The sequence below is a fragment of the Limanda limanda genome, chromosome 21 (genome assembly GCF_963576545.1).
Source record: "Limanda limanda chromosome 21, fLimLim1.1, whole genome shotgun sequence".
Classification (NCBI taxonomy): Eukaryota; Metazoa; Chordata; class Actinopteri; order Pleuronectiformes; family Pleuronectidae; genus Limanda; species Limanda limanda.
In genome coordinates, this window is record NC_083656.1 from 3,483,622 (window position 1) to 3,499,528 (window position 15,907).

The 15,907-nt window shown below is 46.8% G+C and overlaps 1 protein-coding gene across 1 annotated transcript in view; it reads right to left on the reverse strand.

Annotated features, from left to right (window-relative positions):
• The window catches only part of LOC133027678 (thyroid hormone receptor alpha-B), a 28,406-nt gene extending 12,751 nt beyond the window's left edge, over positions 1-15,655 (reverse strand). Inside the window, exons 1-3 of the mRNA XM_061094752.1 lie at positions 15,600-15,655; positions 5,060-5,121; positions 414-514 (exon numbers count right to left, since the gene is read on the reverse strand). Of these exons, the coding sequence (XP_060950735.1) occupies positions 414-514; positions 5,060-5,121; positions 15,600-15,655 (219 nt within the window). The remainder of the gene's footprint in view (positions 1-413; positions 515-5,059; positions 5,122-15,599) is intronic.
• Between the last annotated feature and the right edge of the window lie 252 nt (positions 15,656-15,907).

Genomic DNA, 15,907 nt, shown 5'->3' on the forward strand with positions numbered 1-15,907 from the left:
GCAGATGTGGTGTTCAGGGTGTAATAAATACGATGTGGGTGTATTTTAATTTATCGTAACACTGTTATTTCAGTTCAGACTGAACCTGTGTGCGTGTGGAAACGTCCTCAGATAAAAATGTAATTTCATGAAGAAGCAGCAGAGCCGAGGGAAGAGAAGCAGACGGATCACACGCCTGATACCAGGCTGACCGACGGGTTTAAATCTAATATCTTCATATATCATCTTCCTGCAGCTGCACATAGCGTGAGGAGCCATGATCCCGGTGTGGATGCGTGTGCTGACTTTGAAGGGACGCTGCGTGTGTGCGTGTGGAGGAGCACACGCCAGATATGGGACGGTAGCGTGTGCCGGGGGGGAGGAGATGACCTCAGGGGGGTTCACGTCAGGTTTCCTGAGGGGGGGGGGCCTACCTTGCAGCCCTCGCATGTAATGCAGCGGTAGTGGTAACCTGTGGCCTTGTCCCCGCACACCACACATGGCTCATCCTTTTCGAGGTAACTGGGGATGTACCCTGAAACACAGAGGAGCAGGAGAGAGGGATGAAGTCACACGGAGCAATAACGAGATCTATTTCATCACAGACAAGCCTCCTGTGTCCGTCACACTATTACACAACAGTAGAATCGTATCACTCTCGGGCTGCAGCTTCAGGACGTTTCAGATTTCATTACCACTGAGAGCCACAGGGCCGAGTTAATGTGCTGCAGCACCACACAAGGTTCGTACTCGTCTCCGTCGTTGAGCAGCAGCTCGGAGACGGAGACGTTTTTTTGCTGATTTACCAAAAACTATGGAAAAACTTCCCCGGTAACGTGAAATGAAAATGAAATGAAAAACACATTAAAAAGCTGAAATCACCACCGATCACGATCTCAGTTTTCCGACTGATGAATATAAAACGCTTTCTGGTCAGTGTCAGATGTCCGACCTGATTACATTGATTTCCTTGGCAGGGAGAGAAGCTCCGAGCTCGACCTCCAGAGTGAGAGAGCTCTGACGTCAGAGAGCCGGCCCCGGGATGGAGAAGCTCTTTGTGTGCGTCTTGCTCATGGGAGAAGTTTGCCTTCAGGGTTTTACAGCGAGAAAGCTTTTCTGGCAGAAAGCCTGAAGGAAGTCGGCTGAGGTGGTGTCAAGTGCAACCGAGTCTGCATGCAGAGCAGGTGGGGGTGCATGAGCGGGTCAAACCCACGGAGGCCGGGGGTTCAAATCCCATTTTTATTCTTTGACTTCATCGACTTTATTATTTTTAGTTTTCCACCGCTCTTTGGTTTGGTTTAAGAGACAAAACTTTTATGAGGAAGGAAAAAACACAAAAATACACATTTGTCTCTGGTGAGAAACACTAAATTTAAACATAACTATAGTTTGTTTACTAGTAAATTCTACAGGGTAGCCTTTAAAGGCCCATATAGCGTCTTCTACACACATCTTGTAAACTCCACCACACCCACACACAACGGCTCTGCTTCCAAACACGACCACTGTAAACCACAGCGTCTCGGAGAAGCAGACCGGTCGATCCCAACGTAAACGAAGCTGCATCTCGGAGGTTATGGAACTTTGACGACTGCCAAGAGCCGAGCGTCAGGACGTCCGTCCGCCCGCTCTCTAATTACTGTCTAATCGACGGACATGTCTTTTAATAGATCGACTAGAAAGTGGACGGCCAAAGTTGAGAATATGATGTTTTTTGTCTGGTCTCCGTGCTGTAAAAGGTTAATCACATTAGAAGAGTCTGTAAAACTTTTGACTTCTGTCAGACGCTTATTTTGAATTTGACGAAAAGCATGAGACCGCTCTGGTTCTGTGCTGACGTCCTCAGATCCGTGTGGTCGCAGCATCACAGAGTCTCTAACCTTATGAAAACTACATTTTAACTAAATTCACAACAATTATTTCAATATGTCGTGTACAGTGAGTCCTTCTCTCTCTCATTAATACCCGTCTCCCTCTCTGCACTCGTCTCTGCAGTTTAACTTGGGAAAAGGACAGTATGTTCTTTTTCCATATTGCCTGCGAGACCAGTGAGACAGAGGGCGTGAGCACAGACACACACAGGAAATAGCAGATTTCCAACCATCTCCTACGATATATGGCAGCGAAAGAGGGAGAGGGAGGAGATGGTACACTGCAAGTTGCAAATAAACACACACACGTGCACACACACACACGCACACACACACACACACACACACACACACAGCGCTTAAAGGCAGATGGTCGCATTAAAGACATACACTACATGTGATGTTTTCATGACATATAAAATTGCATGTGTGTGTATTTTTTTGACAGGATCTGTTGGGTTCTGCCCACGTCGGTTTAGTTACAGAAAGGGATTGTGGGAAAGAAAGAAAGAAGAAAGGAGACAGAGGGACGAGAGCAAGCGTTGAAGGGGCATAAGTGTGTGTGTGTGTTTGTGTGTGTGTGTGTGTGTGTGTGTCATAATGGAACCTGTTGATCGCCAGATGCTGCTGGTTTTTATATATTGTTAAACAGCTTAACAATTAGGGATCAAAATTAATTAAAGACACTTGATAGAGAGGAAAAAGTGAAAGAGTCAAGAAGCAGCTTCAGTCTGATCCTCGATCCTTAAGAGAGGAATGAGAGGAACAAAAACACACACACACACACACACACACACATATTGCAGCCAGAAGATGACAAGAAAATACAGAGAAACACTAAGTGGGGGAGGAGCAGAGGAGGAGAAGAGGGGATGAGAGGAAGCAGAAGAGGAACAGGCCACATGAAAGATAATGAGGACATCAGAGGAGAGAGAGAGACGTCAGCTCCAGTGAGTCGGGCGAGCGAAGCACGAGCAGCAACCGGATCCTCCAGTCAGTCGGCTGCGGCTGGGTTTGGAAGAGCCAAGCCCAGAATCAATACTGCTGCAGCTCTCCTGCTCTGCCCCCCCCCCACTCATACGACAAGCCCTGCAGTACACACACCCCCCCCTCCAGCAAAGACCTCCACAAGGGGGAAGACTATTTGTGTAGCGTGCCTCGGTCAAGACTAATATTTAAGCTCCTCGAGATATTTTTTTTGCAAATGGTAATAATCCATTGTTTCTTTGTTTTATTGTTGTATTTTGCATTTCGCTTTTTATATATTTTTTAGGTATTTGTATATAGATATGTTTCTGTCTAAATAAATGTTACTTTGTATAAATATGAGAAAAAGTGAGTAAATAAGAAGTAAATAGTGAGTAAATGTAAATATATATAGTTTTTTATTGTTTTTCTTATGTGTGTTGTATTTATTGTGTTTTTATGTTTCTATGCTCATTGTATGCACCAATAACCAGAGCAAATTCCAGGTAGGTGTAAACCTACTTAGCAATAAATACTTTCTGATTCTGATTCTGATTCTGAGTTTGAAGCGTGCGGAGCGGAGCCGGGGGTCCGATGTGGATCTGAACCCTGCACGGTGGTTTCTCCCGGGTCCTTTACACGACAACACAACTCCAGAGACGACACCCGAGAGCATACAACACCGAAGAGTGTCTGTGTTGAAACGACAGCTGGTCAATAAAGTCTAGTGTGCCCACTGCTGCGGTGTTTATTGGTCTCTTCACTGACTGCCACAGATACACTGAGGCTCCGTCAGGTTTTATTTAAAATTCAAAAACTCTTCACACTTGTAATAAAAAAAAGCCCTCGACACACACAAGGGAGAAATGAAGCTGCGAGTATTTGTGTCTTCAATTAATTTGCCGATTTGATGGTTTAGTTTCCTCAAATCGTCAGAACGTCCCCAGGAGGCTCAAGATGTCGCCTTCCAGTTTGTTTTTTTTTGCTTGTTTGGTTTATGAGTCGCTGGAATCGACTGTTTCACAGATGAGAACAACACGGGCAGCCTGGACACGTTATCGCCTTATGAACCCGGCTCCGCTCCATCGTCTGTTAACACGTCGTGGAGAAACGTCGGCGTTTATCTGGAGCCGTGTTCGAGTCCAGCTGATGAGTCGTGTTGTAATGTTCACAGCTCCGTCGCCTCCTGAGGGAAAAATACACGACTTTCTCTTCTCCACTATCTTCACCCGAGACCTGTTCCATTCATCACGGAGTAAACTGTGGTGAACCTGCTGCTGCGATTTGCTTCAACCGGCCCCTTTGCTGGCGTCTTTCTCTCTTGTGCTCTCAATAAACGTCTTTAAAAAACACAATAGGGGTTTTTCCACGGATTTTTACAGCCTATATATATTGTGTTTTTGGACTCTAAACTTTCCCTTCTTGCTACATCAATATTTCACTTCTTAAATATTATCGTCCCCACTGGTGCATCTCAGTAGCTCTGGTTTAAACAAAGACAAACACCGGTCGTGAAGCATCCAACGTCTGAGGCTGACATCCTCACAGCGTGTGACACTCAATCTCTAACCCTAACCCGCGATATATATATATAAATATATATATATATATATATATACGCCTCAGGCTGATATATTGTCATACTTTCCCAGTTCAAATGGAGCATGGCAGGCGGAATAAGGTACAAGGTTCCGGCAGCGATCCAGCTGGGGGGGGGAACCCACCAGGAGAGACCAGGTGTGTTTTATAAAACGCCACATCAAGAGTCCTGCGCTGCTCTTACAAACATCACTGTCAGTATCGCCCTCTCTCTGCTTCGGGGGGGGAATCCGGAGCCGTCACTCAGACAACGGGCTCCGTCCGACAAGGAAGCAGAGAGAGAGGAAGTCTTTGGTTCATTGATGACAGATGCCAAGATGTTTCACTTTTTCTCTCTCGGTGACAAATCCGAGGCGTAATGTGCACGAGGCCGCGGTGAATCACGTCCAGCAGCATCTGCTTCGGTCGCTCAGCTGCTGCCTGACAGCTCTTCCCTTTTCTCTCACTCCTCCAGAACATGTGCAGAGGCTCCAGATTTATATCAAACCTTCATAAACACGATTCAGGCGAAGGGATTGTCCAAAATGAAACTTGGAAGACTTCAGACTTAATTCGCACTCGCACTCGGTGGAAGGTTTGTTGTCTCCGAGGTGCCAACTGGCAGAGAGTGAAGCGATTAAAACCCCATCCATCACCGTACTCACCAGTCATACTCTTCACCGAACATTGGCTGTTCTTCCTCTTCCTTTTCGGGCCATTGAGCCACCTGACAGAGAAGAGAGAGAGAGAGAGAGAGAGAGAGAGAACAATACAGAGAAATCAGTGAAAGTACTTGAAATAAATACATTTAGTACATAATAGTGTATCTGGATTCAATACCTCTGCAAAGAAAAACACATTAAGGTAAATACAACCCACCCACTACAGTCCCTCAGTGTTTCCTCTCCCAGCGCAGAGCCAAGCATCTGGTGCTCAATTTAGATATTTAAAAAAAAAGGAGCATGTTCTGCATTAATTTCAAACATAGGAAGGGAACGGAGGAGCCGAGGTTTCTGTCATAAACACTGTGTGAAAGGAGAAGGGAGCTTTTCTTACTACTACGCCAAATGCATTTTGGCAGGAAAAGCTCTGATCCCGAGGCCGGGTCCGAGCAGCGGCAAGGAAAACAACAAAAAACTGATTTTGTGGGGCAACACAAATAAACCCACAAAACAAGTCTAATTATTGAGGGCCGGGTGGGGTGTTGGGGGGGTGGGGTGGTAGGGGGGGGCCTCACAATAACAGGAAACTCAACTCAAACATGACATGAATCAAGAAAAATGCAAAGCAACACGCGATCTCAACAAGTACCGACAGACACCTGCAGCCGCTCTGACACATGTGAGAGACATGTAGAGCACAGATGGGACCTGGCGGCTCGGGGGGGGAATTATGAAAGAGCCGAGATGGAGGGGGGTGGGGGTGGGGGGGAGTTAAGTAAGAGAGAGAGAGAGAGTCAGAGAGAGAGAGAGAGAGAGAGAGAGAGGGAGAGGGGTGAGTTTGGGAGGGAGTTCTATCCGTGGTGGATGTTGGATGTGTTCAGAATCCCAAGAAGCTCTGTGCCCCCCCCCCCCCATGGTAGAGAGGGAACCGGACTCCATTAGCGTCATTAATAAAACAACACACAGGTCCACGGTTTACAGTTGCCCTGCGATAGAGTTGTGTTACAGTATGTTTGTTGTCGTCTGGAGGAGGGAAGTGTCCTACGGAGAGTTTGGCCTACATAGGTAAAAGTACTATAGTTATTAACCTGAACACTCTATGATTAGGTTGGACAAAACATTATTTTGAATATTCAATTTTGTTTTAATTTAGTTGAAACTAAATAAGTAGTAGTTCATTGTAATTTTTTGTACTTGAATTTATGTTGTAATCATATCTTAGCAATTTCTGTGACTTTTGTATTATTTATTTCCATTTTATGCTGCCATATGTTCAGGTTGGGGAAGGGTCTTATATGTATGTAAATTGATGTAAATGTTTAAAACTATATAAAACCAATTAATATATGTTTAAGAAAAAAAAGGTTGGACGAAACAGCTTGATCGCCCCCTGGTGGCTGGCGGAAGAATACCTCATAAATCCTGCCTCCTCCACGTTAAGCAGATTAGATGATATCAGAATGAGCTGTGACGTCATGATTGACACGTTCTCGCTGAATTAAAACATATATTTTAATAAGTTTCCAATCTTTATCAGGAACCCTACATGCAAAGTCACCCTTTTGTTCCCTATTAATTATTTAAATGTAAACATTGCAAATCTGCTGTCATAGAAAAGACCCAAATGTTTCTTTTTAATTTGATAAGTCGGCGTGTTTTTATTTTCCGCTCCAGCAAACACAGTTTTCCCCTGTGAGGATCAAACTGCTGCTTGAGATGCGGAGCTGCTGTAATTGAGCTTAAATAGAAACTCACACTGCCGTTCACATTTCATCTTAATTACAGCGTCGTCTCGTTCTCACTTAGCGTCTCGTTGCCCTTTGCAGAGCACATCAGGAGGATCAGTGGGACGTTAAAGAGCAGCTCTGATTGAGTTCAGGCTCGATGCCTCGTGATCGTCGTGTCTGTTCAGTCTCACAGAACCAGGATCTGACTCGTGGACATGGTGTTCCTGTAGAGCTGGGCTGCAGGAGGGCGATCGGGGGGGTTCTAACCTGTGACGTTTCACCGAGACTCTGAACGTGGACGGTGATTTTCGTTCACTTTTCAAATAGGGTTGCAAAATTCCGGGAATATTCAAAGTTGGAAACTTTTCATGGGAATTAACGGGAATTAACAGGAATTAACGGGAATAAACTGGAAATGTTGTGGGTAATTTATACTAACTGTATTTACCTTGTCATATACAGACATAAATATAAACATTTTGTTGTGTCATAGGCTGATTTGAGCCCTGAGGAAACTTTGGACACTTGACTATATGCTTCAGCATCGTTGTGTCATTCTTAACATAGGTCTTTGCACAGTATTTGCAAATGTACACAGCCTTTCCTTCTACATTGGATGGGGTGAAATGTCTCCACACATGAGATAGTGCACGTGGCATTGTTCTGTAGAACAAGATGAGAAAAAAGTTTGTAAAAAAACACTAACGCAATGCCAGAGATATAAATAGTTAGCCAAACAATTGGAATCGTCTGTAAACATATTTTACAATTGATGGATAAATGAATGTAAATAGGCTAGATGAACAGATGAACAATCCTCAATCAGCATGCTAATATATTTTCCCAGTAATATCATGGAAACTTACCTGACTAGTCCTGCACACTACAGCAGGCCTCAATAGCCCTGCTGTAGAGTGAAGCATGCTGGGAGTTATCTGTGCATGTGATGGAAGAATGCACAGTGGAGGGTTGAAACTCAACGTTCCATACGTCTTTAAAATAGAGTTTTGAATGATGTTTTTATTGATCAGCGTTTAATTTGCGGTTTTTTTTTTTTTCAAAATTCCCCAAATTCCCGAGCTTAACTTCCCATGTACGTTTCTGCCCCTTTGCAACCCTATTTGCAAATAAACAAACAATTAAGGTCTGTGACAGCAGCAGCAGAAAGATCAGGTGGAGTTTTTCGCTGCCACTCAGAGGTAAACGTCTCCGTCTCTGTCAGCTGCCGTCACACGGGGGGGGGGGGGGTGGTGCTGCAGGCGACAATCATCAATCTGTCAGCTCGGTGACAGTTGAATGCACCCACGCAGCAGCAGGTTGTTTTAGATGTAAAACCGAAGCACGACAGGGACAAAACAACGCTCTTTATTCCGGTCTCCATCACTCCTGCGACAACTACACCTTCTCTGCTTCTCCGTACGACAACAGGTCCCTTCACAAAACGACAATGCGACAACCTGCCACATGTGAGAAGGCTTTGTTTTCCCTTATCGGAGCCGTGCAGCGTTCTGTTGTGTCAAGCACACATCACAGACCTGATGGCACAACAGCGAGAGCGTTGGCACAGCAGAGGTACGATAATGAAAACATCACAAGAACCAGCGGCTCCATTAATAGGCTGCGGCTCCGGCTCAGATCGGATCGATCCCTAAATAGCGCTGAGGAAAATATTAGCGTAAATAATAAGAGTGAGTGAGAAGCAAGTGGCCTCGGGAAGAGAAAGCAAATCAGGAAACAAACCACAGGAAAACCCGACGAGCACAGAGAGAGCTCCGTGTGACCGTCTGCAGTCCTTTTTGGATTTTTCCTTAAGAGGCTGCACCTGAAATATTAATCAACGTCTTGTCAAACACGAGGGTTTGAAGCGACGCTGCAAAACAACATGACGACAAAGTTTTGCTTATGCAAAGAGCGAGCGGACCGACAGGGTTTCAGACGCCATCAAACCGCCGGAGAACGTGCGGCCGTTTAGCTCCAGATACGAGTTCTCCTGTCTGCAGATCAACACATCGTGCATAATTGAGTATTTTTTGATGGAATGAGAGTTTTTTTGCAGGTTGGGGCACGACGCCGAGCGCAGGAATACCACAGAGCGATTCAATATCTCCAACTCTGAAGGAAATAGAGATTGCAACACATCTCTGAATACGTACTGTGCCTTTACAGAAACCTGATCCACCCGACACACACACATGTACTGTACTCGCTCTGCAGCTTCTCCCACACACACTTTTAAATCTTCAGTTGGTGCGTGAAAGAGAGAGAGGGAGAGAGAGAGAGAGAGAGAGAGAGAGAGAGAGAGAGAGAGGGAGAGAGAGAGAGAGCGAGAGAAAGAGAGCAACGCTTCCATTCCCGTGGCCCGATGGCCGTGCAGAGTTTGGACACATGTTGTACACACAGACACACACATGCACGGGTACTGTACTAGCTCTGCAGCTTCTCTCACACACACTTTTTTAAATCTCCAGTTGGCGCGTGAAAGAGAGAGAGTGAGAGAGAGAGAGAGAGAGAGAGAGAGAGAGAGAGAGAGAGAGAGAGAGCAACGCTTCCATTCCCGTGGCCCAATGGCCGTGCAGAGTTTGGACACATGTTGTACACACAGACACACACATGTACGTACTGTACTCACTCTGCAGCTTCTCCCACACACACTTTTTTAAATCTCCAGTTGGAGAGAGAGAGAGAGAGAGCGAGAGAGAGAGAGAGAGAGAGAGCAACGCTTCCATTCCCGTGGCCCAATGGCCGTGCAGAGTTTGGACACATGTTGTACACACAGACACACACATGCACGGGTACTGTACTAGCTCTGCAGCTTCTCCCACACACACTTTTTTAAATCTCCAGTTGGCGCGTGAAAGAGAGAGAGAGAGAGAGAGAGAGAGAGAGAGAGAGAGAGAGAGAGAGAGAGAGAGAGAGAGAGAGCAACGCTGCCATTCCCGTGGCCCAATGGCCGTGCAGAGTTTGGACACATGTCGTACACACAGACACACACATGCACGGGTACTGTACTCGCTCTGCAGCTTCTCCCACACACACTTTTTTAAATCTCCAGTTGGCGCGTGAAAGAGAGAGAGAGAGAGAGAGAGAGAGAGAGAGAGAGAGAGAGAGAGAGAGAGAGCAACGCTTCCATTCCCGTGGCCCAATGGCCGTGCAGAGTTTGGACACATGTTGTACACACACATGTACTGTACTCGCTCTGCAGCTTCTCCCACACACACTTTTTTAAATCTCCAGTTGGCGCGTGAAAGAGAGAGAGAGAGAGAGAGAGAGAGAGAGAGAGAGTGAGAGAGAGAGAGAGAGAGAGAGAGAGAGCGAGAGAGAGAGCAACGCTTCCATTCCCGTGGCCCGATGGCCGTGCAGAGTTTGTCCACATGTTGTGCGACTCAGCACGTGTCGCTCAGCCCAAAAACAACCAGAGACCAGAGGAATCAACAGCGTGAGCCAATCAGACGACAGGAAAACAGAGACTTGGCGTGCTGACCTGATGAAGCGCTGGTGGGACGGTAACACATGCATCTCCACGGAGGAGCAGCAGTCGGAGGTGAAGTTGCAGATGCAGCTGCTGCACTGACTCCCGAGTCACTCCCTCACACCCGGAGGTCTGGAGCTACAGGTATGTTTACTCTGCCAACCCCGCTCTCTTCCTCCAATCCGCGAGATGCTTCGAGTACCCCCCCACCCCCCCCCCTGTCTACCCTGATTGGAGCGCAGCCAGTTCCTCCACCTGTGCCTCTGACAGCCGGCGTCCTCGCAGGTAATTGCTGAGCTGTCAGGTTAACACGGCGCTCGCATCAGACTCAGCTATTCTCAGACAGTGCAGGTTTCATTAGGGGGTAATTGCATAAGACAGCAATCAATACTGGGTGAGAACTGCATGTCCTCAAAGCGCCGGTTCACCTGCAGGTCCGACTCCACCCGCGTCAAAAATGCCTAAATGGGTGGGTGGGGGGGGGAGCACAGCTGTTTCAGGCGCCAAAGCATGAAGCATCAAAACTCACAGCACTGATTACAGGGTTGGCAAATATTCTGCGAATGATGAGGACTCAGCCAGCAGAGATTCAAAAACTAAAGGTCGAAGATGAGCCTCCCGTGTCTGACTAGAGGGAGTTAACGTGTGTCAGGTTAATCATTTCAATCAAGGTTATTACTTGGTTTGCATTGTGCAAATGTGGAGAATCGTCTGTTCTGTGGAGGAGAGGAGCTCAGAGACAACTATCAGGTGGAAAGACAAACACATCCTATATAATCCTTTGAATCTACAGATGTGTTGAATTCCCAGCAACAACGTCTTGTTTACTCTCGACTCTGAACCTGGAAACACACAGATCAGTTTTCGGAGTCACTTCCTCCCGCTGCAGAACCCGTCCTGACAGAAGCTGCTGACACGGCGCTCCGTGGAACTCCGACACTGGATCTGAGGAGACATGTCGCTGCTACACCTGCTGAACGTCACTTCTCATTACTGCCAGAGCGCCGGGATACGGTTTCCAGTCCTTTGTGTCTGGATAGAAGCAGAGATCTCAGCGATAGACGTTTCAAAACGTGGACAAATATAATCCACACTACACAGCAAAATCGGGAGTGTTAATTCAACTCACAGAGTGTTAAATTAAACACTTTTTTTTGAGTTTATATAATCCTCACGGATTCTGAGTTAAAATTACACTTTGAAAAGTGTTAATATTTTAACTCTTCAATAGTGATAAATATTTGAAACCCTTGGTGTTATTTTATGACACCACATAAGTGCACCTTTAACTCTAAATTGTGTTATTCCCTTTCACTGTGCGTGTTAATTTTTAACACACATAGTGTTATTTTATGACACATTAAAGTGTTTTTTTAACACTAAAATGAGAACAAGGGTCAGTCTCACACCTGTCTTGATAAAGAGAGCCGAGGGATTTTGTTACGGTTCATTGGGTGCAGAGATTTGTGGTGAAGCTCCTCCCATATTTTATGATCAACTCCACCTGAAGTGAATCTAACTCAGTCACAGGTGTTAACATTTACTCGCAGAGCAGGTGTTGAAACAACTCCAAAATCAACACCCACCAACTCAAAAATATTAACACTGAAAAAACAACACTACAGATTTTGCTGTGTATGTGCACGTCCCGGCACCACACGACACAAGTGAGATAACGTGTTTTATGACATATATCTTTTTGTCGAACTGAGTCTGACTCTCAAATATGGACGGACTGAGAAGCACCTGCTTTGAAGCCCACTCGCTGTAAAAAGCAGAAACAACACAAAGACACTGAGAATAGCCCAGATAATTATATCTATAACTGTCTGAATAAAAAGCCCCTTGTCCTATGTTTGGAGCAGCAAAGGATCCGATTGTTCGGGCTCTACACTGCAGCTCGGCCCCCCCCCCCGGTCCCTTTACATGCAGCACTGATGGACACTTTGTTCCCTCATGTGTTCGGCCACTGTGTAAATTACAGGCCGAGCTCTTGGGGGATACAGCAAAGCCTCAAGAGTGAAAGCAAGACAACTCCCTCTGTCCAAACACACAAGTGCACTGTAAACCACATGCAACCAATAATAAACTCGGAGCTAAATCCTCAAATATAAACAGCTCGATACTTCCTGTGCATTGACTTGTATTCATTTCCTGAGCCGGAGTCTTGCTCTGACCTTCAGGCCCCTACATTTCATTTCACATGCTTTTGTATTTTATGTGTGACTCTGTATAAAAACTGTAAAGGGGTTGTGTACATGTAAATTCATGCATAAAGCAAATGAAACAGCTCCATCTCTTTTGTAGAAATACATGTCCACAATGCAACTTCCATTCTATTCAATATAGAATCATTTCAAAGCCCAACTTGTTCACAACAAGTCGTAAAATCCACAGCAAGACCGAAAACAACAATGACTTTAACCTGCACATGACAGGAAGTCCTCGTCCCGGCCGAGGAGGGGCGGAGCCTTGTTTACGTTGTTCAGCTGCAGCACAGACACACTGAGCGTGAGCGGAGGAAAGAGTCCGATCGACCCACAGCGGCTGTGGTTGATATTTAAGTCAGTGAGTAAGATAACACAGGGAGGCCTGACCTTCATGTCACAGGAGGTTAAGGAACCACGATAAGAACAGACTTTACAGAACATGGCTGGGAAAGGGTCGCACTCCCTGCCAGCGTGTCAGGATGCAAAGGTTTTCCTCTGCGTGTTGAACAGGTCCTGGCTTCTCTCTGCGTGTGTGAACGTCTGCTCGGTGGATTGATCGTCCTCCCTCTGGACGCACGGAGACGTTTAGCGTGTTTCCCTGACATGAAGAAGGCTGCAGAGTTATCCTCAGCCGTCTCCTGCTGTTTACACCCGAGTGAAACCCTTCAAACCTGCGGTAAATATGAAATTCAGATGAGCTCTGGGTCTCAGAGAGATGCTTCACCTGCACCGCAAGATCCCAAACACTCAATATGTGCTACGGCTTCAGCTCAGGTGACTAACTGATTGACAAAAGGATGATGTTATTATAAAAATAAGCTTGTGAGATTGATTTATATGAGTGTATTTAATCTGGTGCAGCTTGATTATGTTTAAGGGAACTGTCGGGTCTTGGCGGAGGTTTGCTCTCGACCAACGTACCAAATTTAATCCAAATTGGATTAAAAACGCCCCGACAGACAAATGCCACAGATTATAACACACCCCTCTGCTCCTGCTCTAATAACATCCACATGCAAATGCTGCATCGGAGACACCTCAGCGAGTCCATCTGCTCTGCTAAGTAAGTAAGTCATTACGATAACTGCAGTGAGTGAGTTTATCTTCACAGCATCGGGGGGGGACTGCAGCCTGAGACGCGCCGAACAAACAATTATCCGAGCGCTGTGATCTGCGGTTTGACTGGAGGCCCTCAGAGGAGCGGAGAGGATTCAAACTGGCCCCGTGAAGCACATCGGCAACAAAGATCCCTGCAAACAAACAACACACACACACACACACACACACACACACACACACACACACACACAACACAACAACACTATGGTGCAAGCCTTTGCCAGTGTTAATGCAACACAGTGCAAACAGCCTTGCATCAGCTGCGGTGACATGTGAGGAGAAGTGATGCAAGCACGAGTGTTGCAAGTTCCAAGCACGACATGTTAATGCAGCTTAATGAGACGTTAAGCCCAAAAATACTCACGATTTAAGCATCAAACTTAAAAATAAATAAATAAACTATGTGACTGTGATGTAATGTAGCACTTTAACATATCTACCTCAGCCTAAGAGGTTCTAAGATAATAACACAGCGTAACAAACGTATCAAGACGAAACAGACATGAGAGGCAGGTATGTGCGGAACTTTTACCATCCCTGTGTACGTGACAGATAAAAGCAGCACATACCAAACAATCTTCTATCCATAGGTACAGTGACCTATTTTTCTGTCGGCACACTTGTAAGCATAGCATCGCTTCAAAGAGTCGAGCGTTCCGAACAGGAGGCTGACAACATGCAGATGAAACTCGAACCCAGCACACACACACCACTGGGATCCACTCCTCCAGCACCAGGCCCCGGGAAGCTGTGCGCTTTGTGCCTTTCATTATCCCGGAGTTGCAAAGCGCTGCAGCCGGGAACTCGGTACAGGTGTCGGGAAAACACAAGCAGGCAGACACACACACAACGCTCGCGCTCGAACGTGTCGAGTGAAAGCGAGAGGGCCGGGGCGTTCACTCCCACATCCATGACTGCAGCAACTGTCCCTGTCGCCCGGCAGCCGAGCTGTTAATCTCCCGACAGGTGTCCGTGTGAGCTGAGGAATCCATCCAGGCTCCGGAGTGACTTTCTTAACACAGGCTTGTAACAGGGGGGGATCCGACGCTGCATTCCGGGCGGCCGGCCTCTCTCTAATAAAAACACAAAACTCAAATTATCTACGTTGGGTTTTGTATTAATTGAATCTTAATCGTGGAGACAGAAATCGTCCAGCAGGGTAACGGCCTCTCTCTGGTGCTTCGTCTCATCCACTTACTTCTTCGCCTGAAAAAGTCAACACACCCGGGGGCGAGCACACACAGCAGACCCCCCCCCCCACTTCAACTCTAAACACACCTCAAGTCCACCGGATTCAAATTCAAGTCGTTCGGTTGAACTTTATCTTTTTAATTTCAATGAAATCGTATTTTTGATCATGAACCGAGCTCCTCTCTCCCGAAGCCGCAGCAGACGGATAAAGACTGATAACCTGCTTCCCTTCACCCAGAGGCCTCTCCCACAGAGGAGGACCACCCCCCCCCCCCTCTTACAGCCAGGCCCCATTTCACTAATATTATGTTTTCATTAATGAGAAGGGGCTCAACCAGTCCCGTGTTTGTTTGTGTTTGGGCCGGCCCGACCGCCCCTTGCTCTTAGAGAAGTGAAGCAGCGAGAGGAGAGGAGCGCCTCCGAGGTCCGATGGAGCTTAAGTTCTCTGCAAAACAATTCAGACGAGAGGACGACAGACAGAGACTGAAATAAAAGGGGGGTCGGGGGGGTAGGGGTTGAACTTGTCTGGGTCCAGAGATGTAAAAACAGTGAGCACCATGAGAAAGATTCAGATGATAAAAGGAGGAGGGACTGAAAAAAGGAAAGTTCTCCTTCTCGGTGTCCTCAGGAAACCTCGTCCATACATACCAGCGTTACACAACCCGGTCTGCTTCTCCTCACAGGGGAAGTTTACTTTAGGAGCGACAAGGCAGCCGGCTCCACCGTGATCCGCTCGACTTATACGGTAAATCTTTATAATATTACCCCCCGAACAACACGAGAGCCGAGCTGAGGAACACCAAGGATGTTTGAAACGTTCCACTCACCCTTTCTCTTCGCCCTCCGATGGGTTCGAGTCCTGCTCATTGGACATGTGTTCCATTCACCTTAATTCCATCCAGCAGCCAATCACGAGAGACTGAGGCAAGCCCCACCCTCGGATGCGCGCTGGTCATCCGCCGGTTGGGGGGTGTCAGTCAGTGAAACATGACAGAGGTCCCGCTCCTGGGGGGGGCCTGGGCTGGGGGGTGGGGGGGGGATGGGGGTCTCCAGAGGGGAGCTGACCCCCCTTTTGAGGCTGTTGTTCTGCGGCTCGGTGTGAAGCGGCGAAGATGCGTCGGACGCTGGAGGTTCT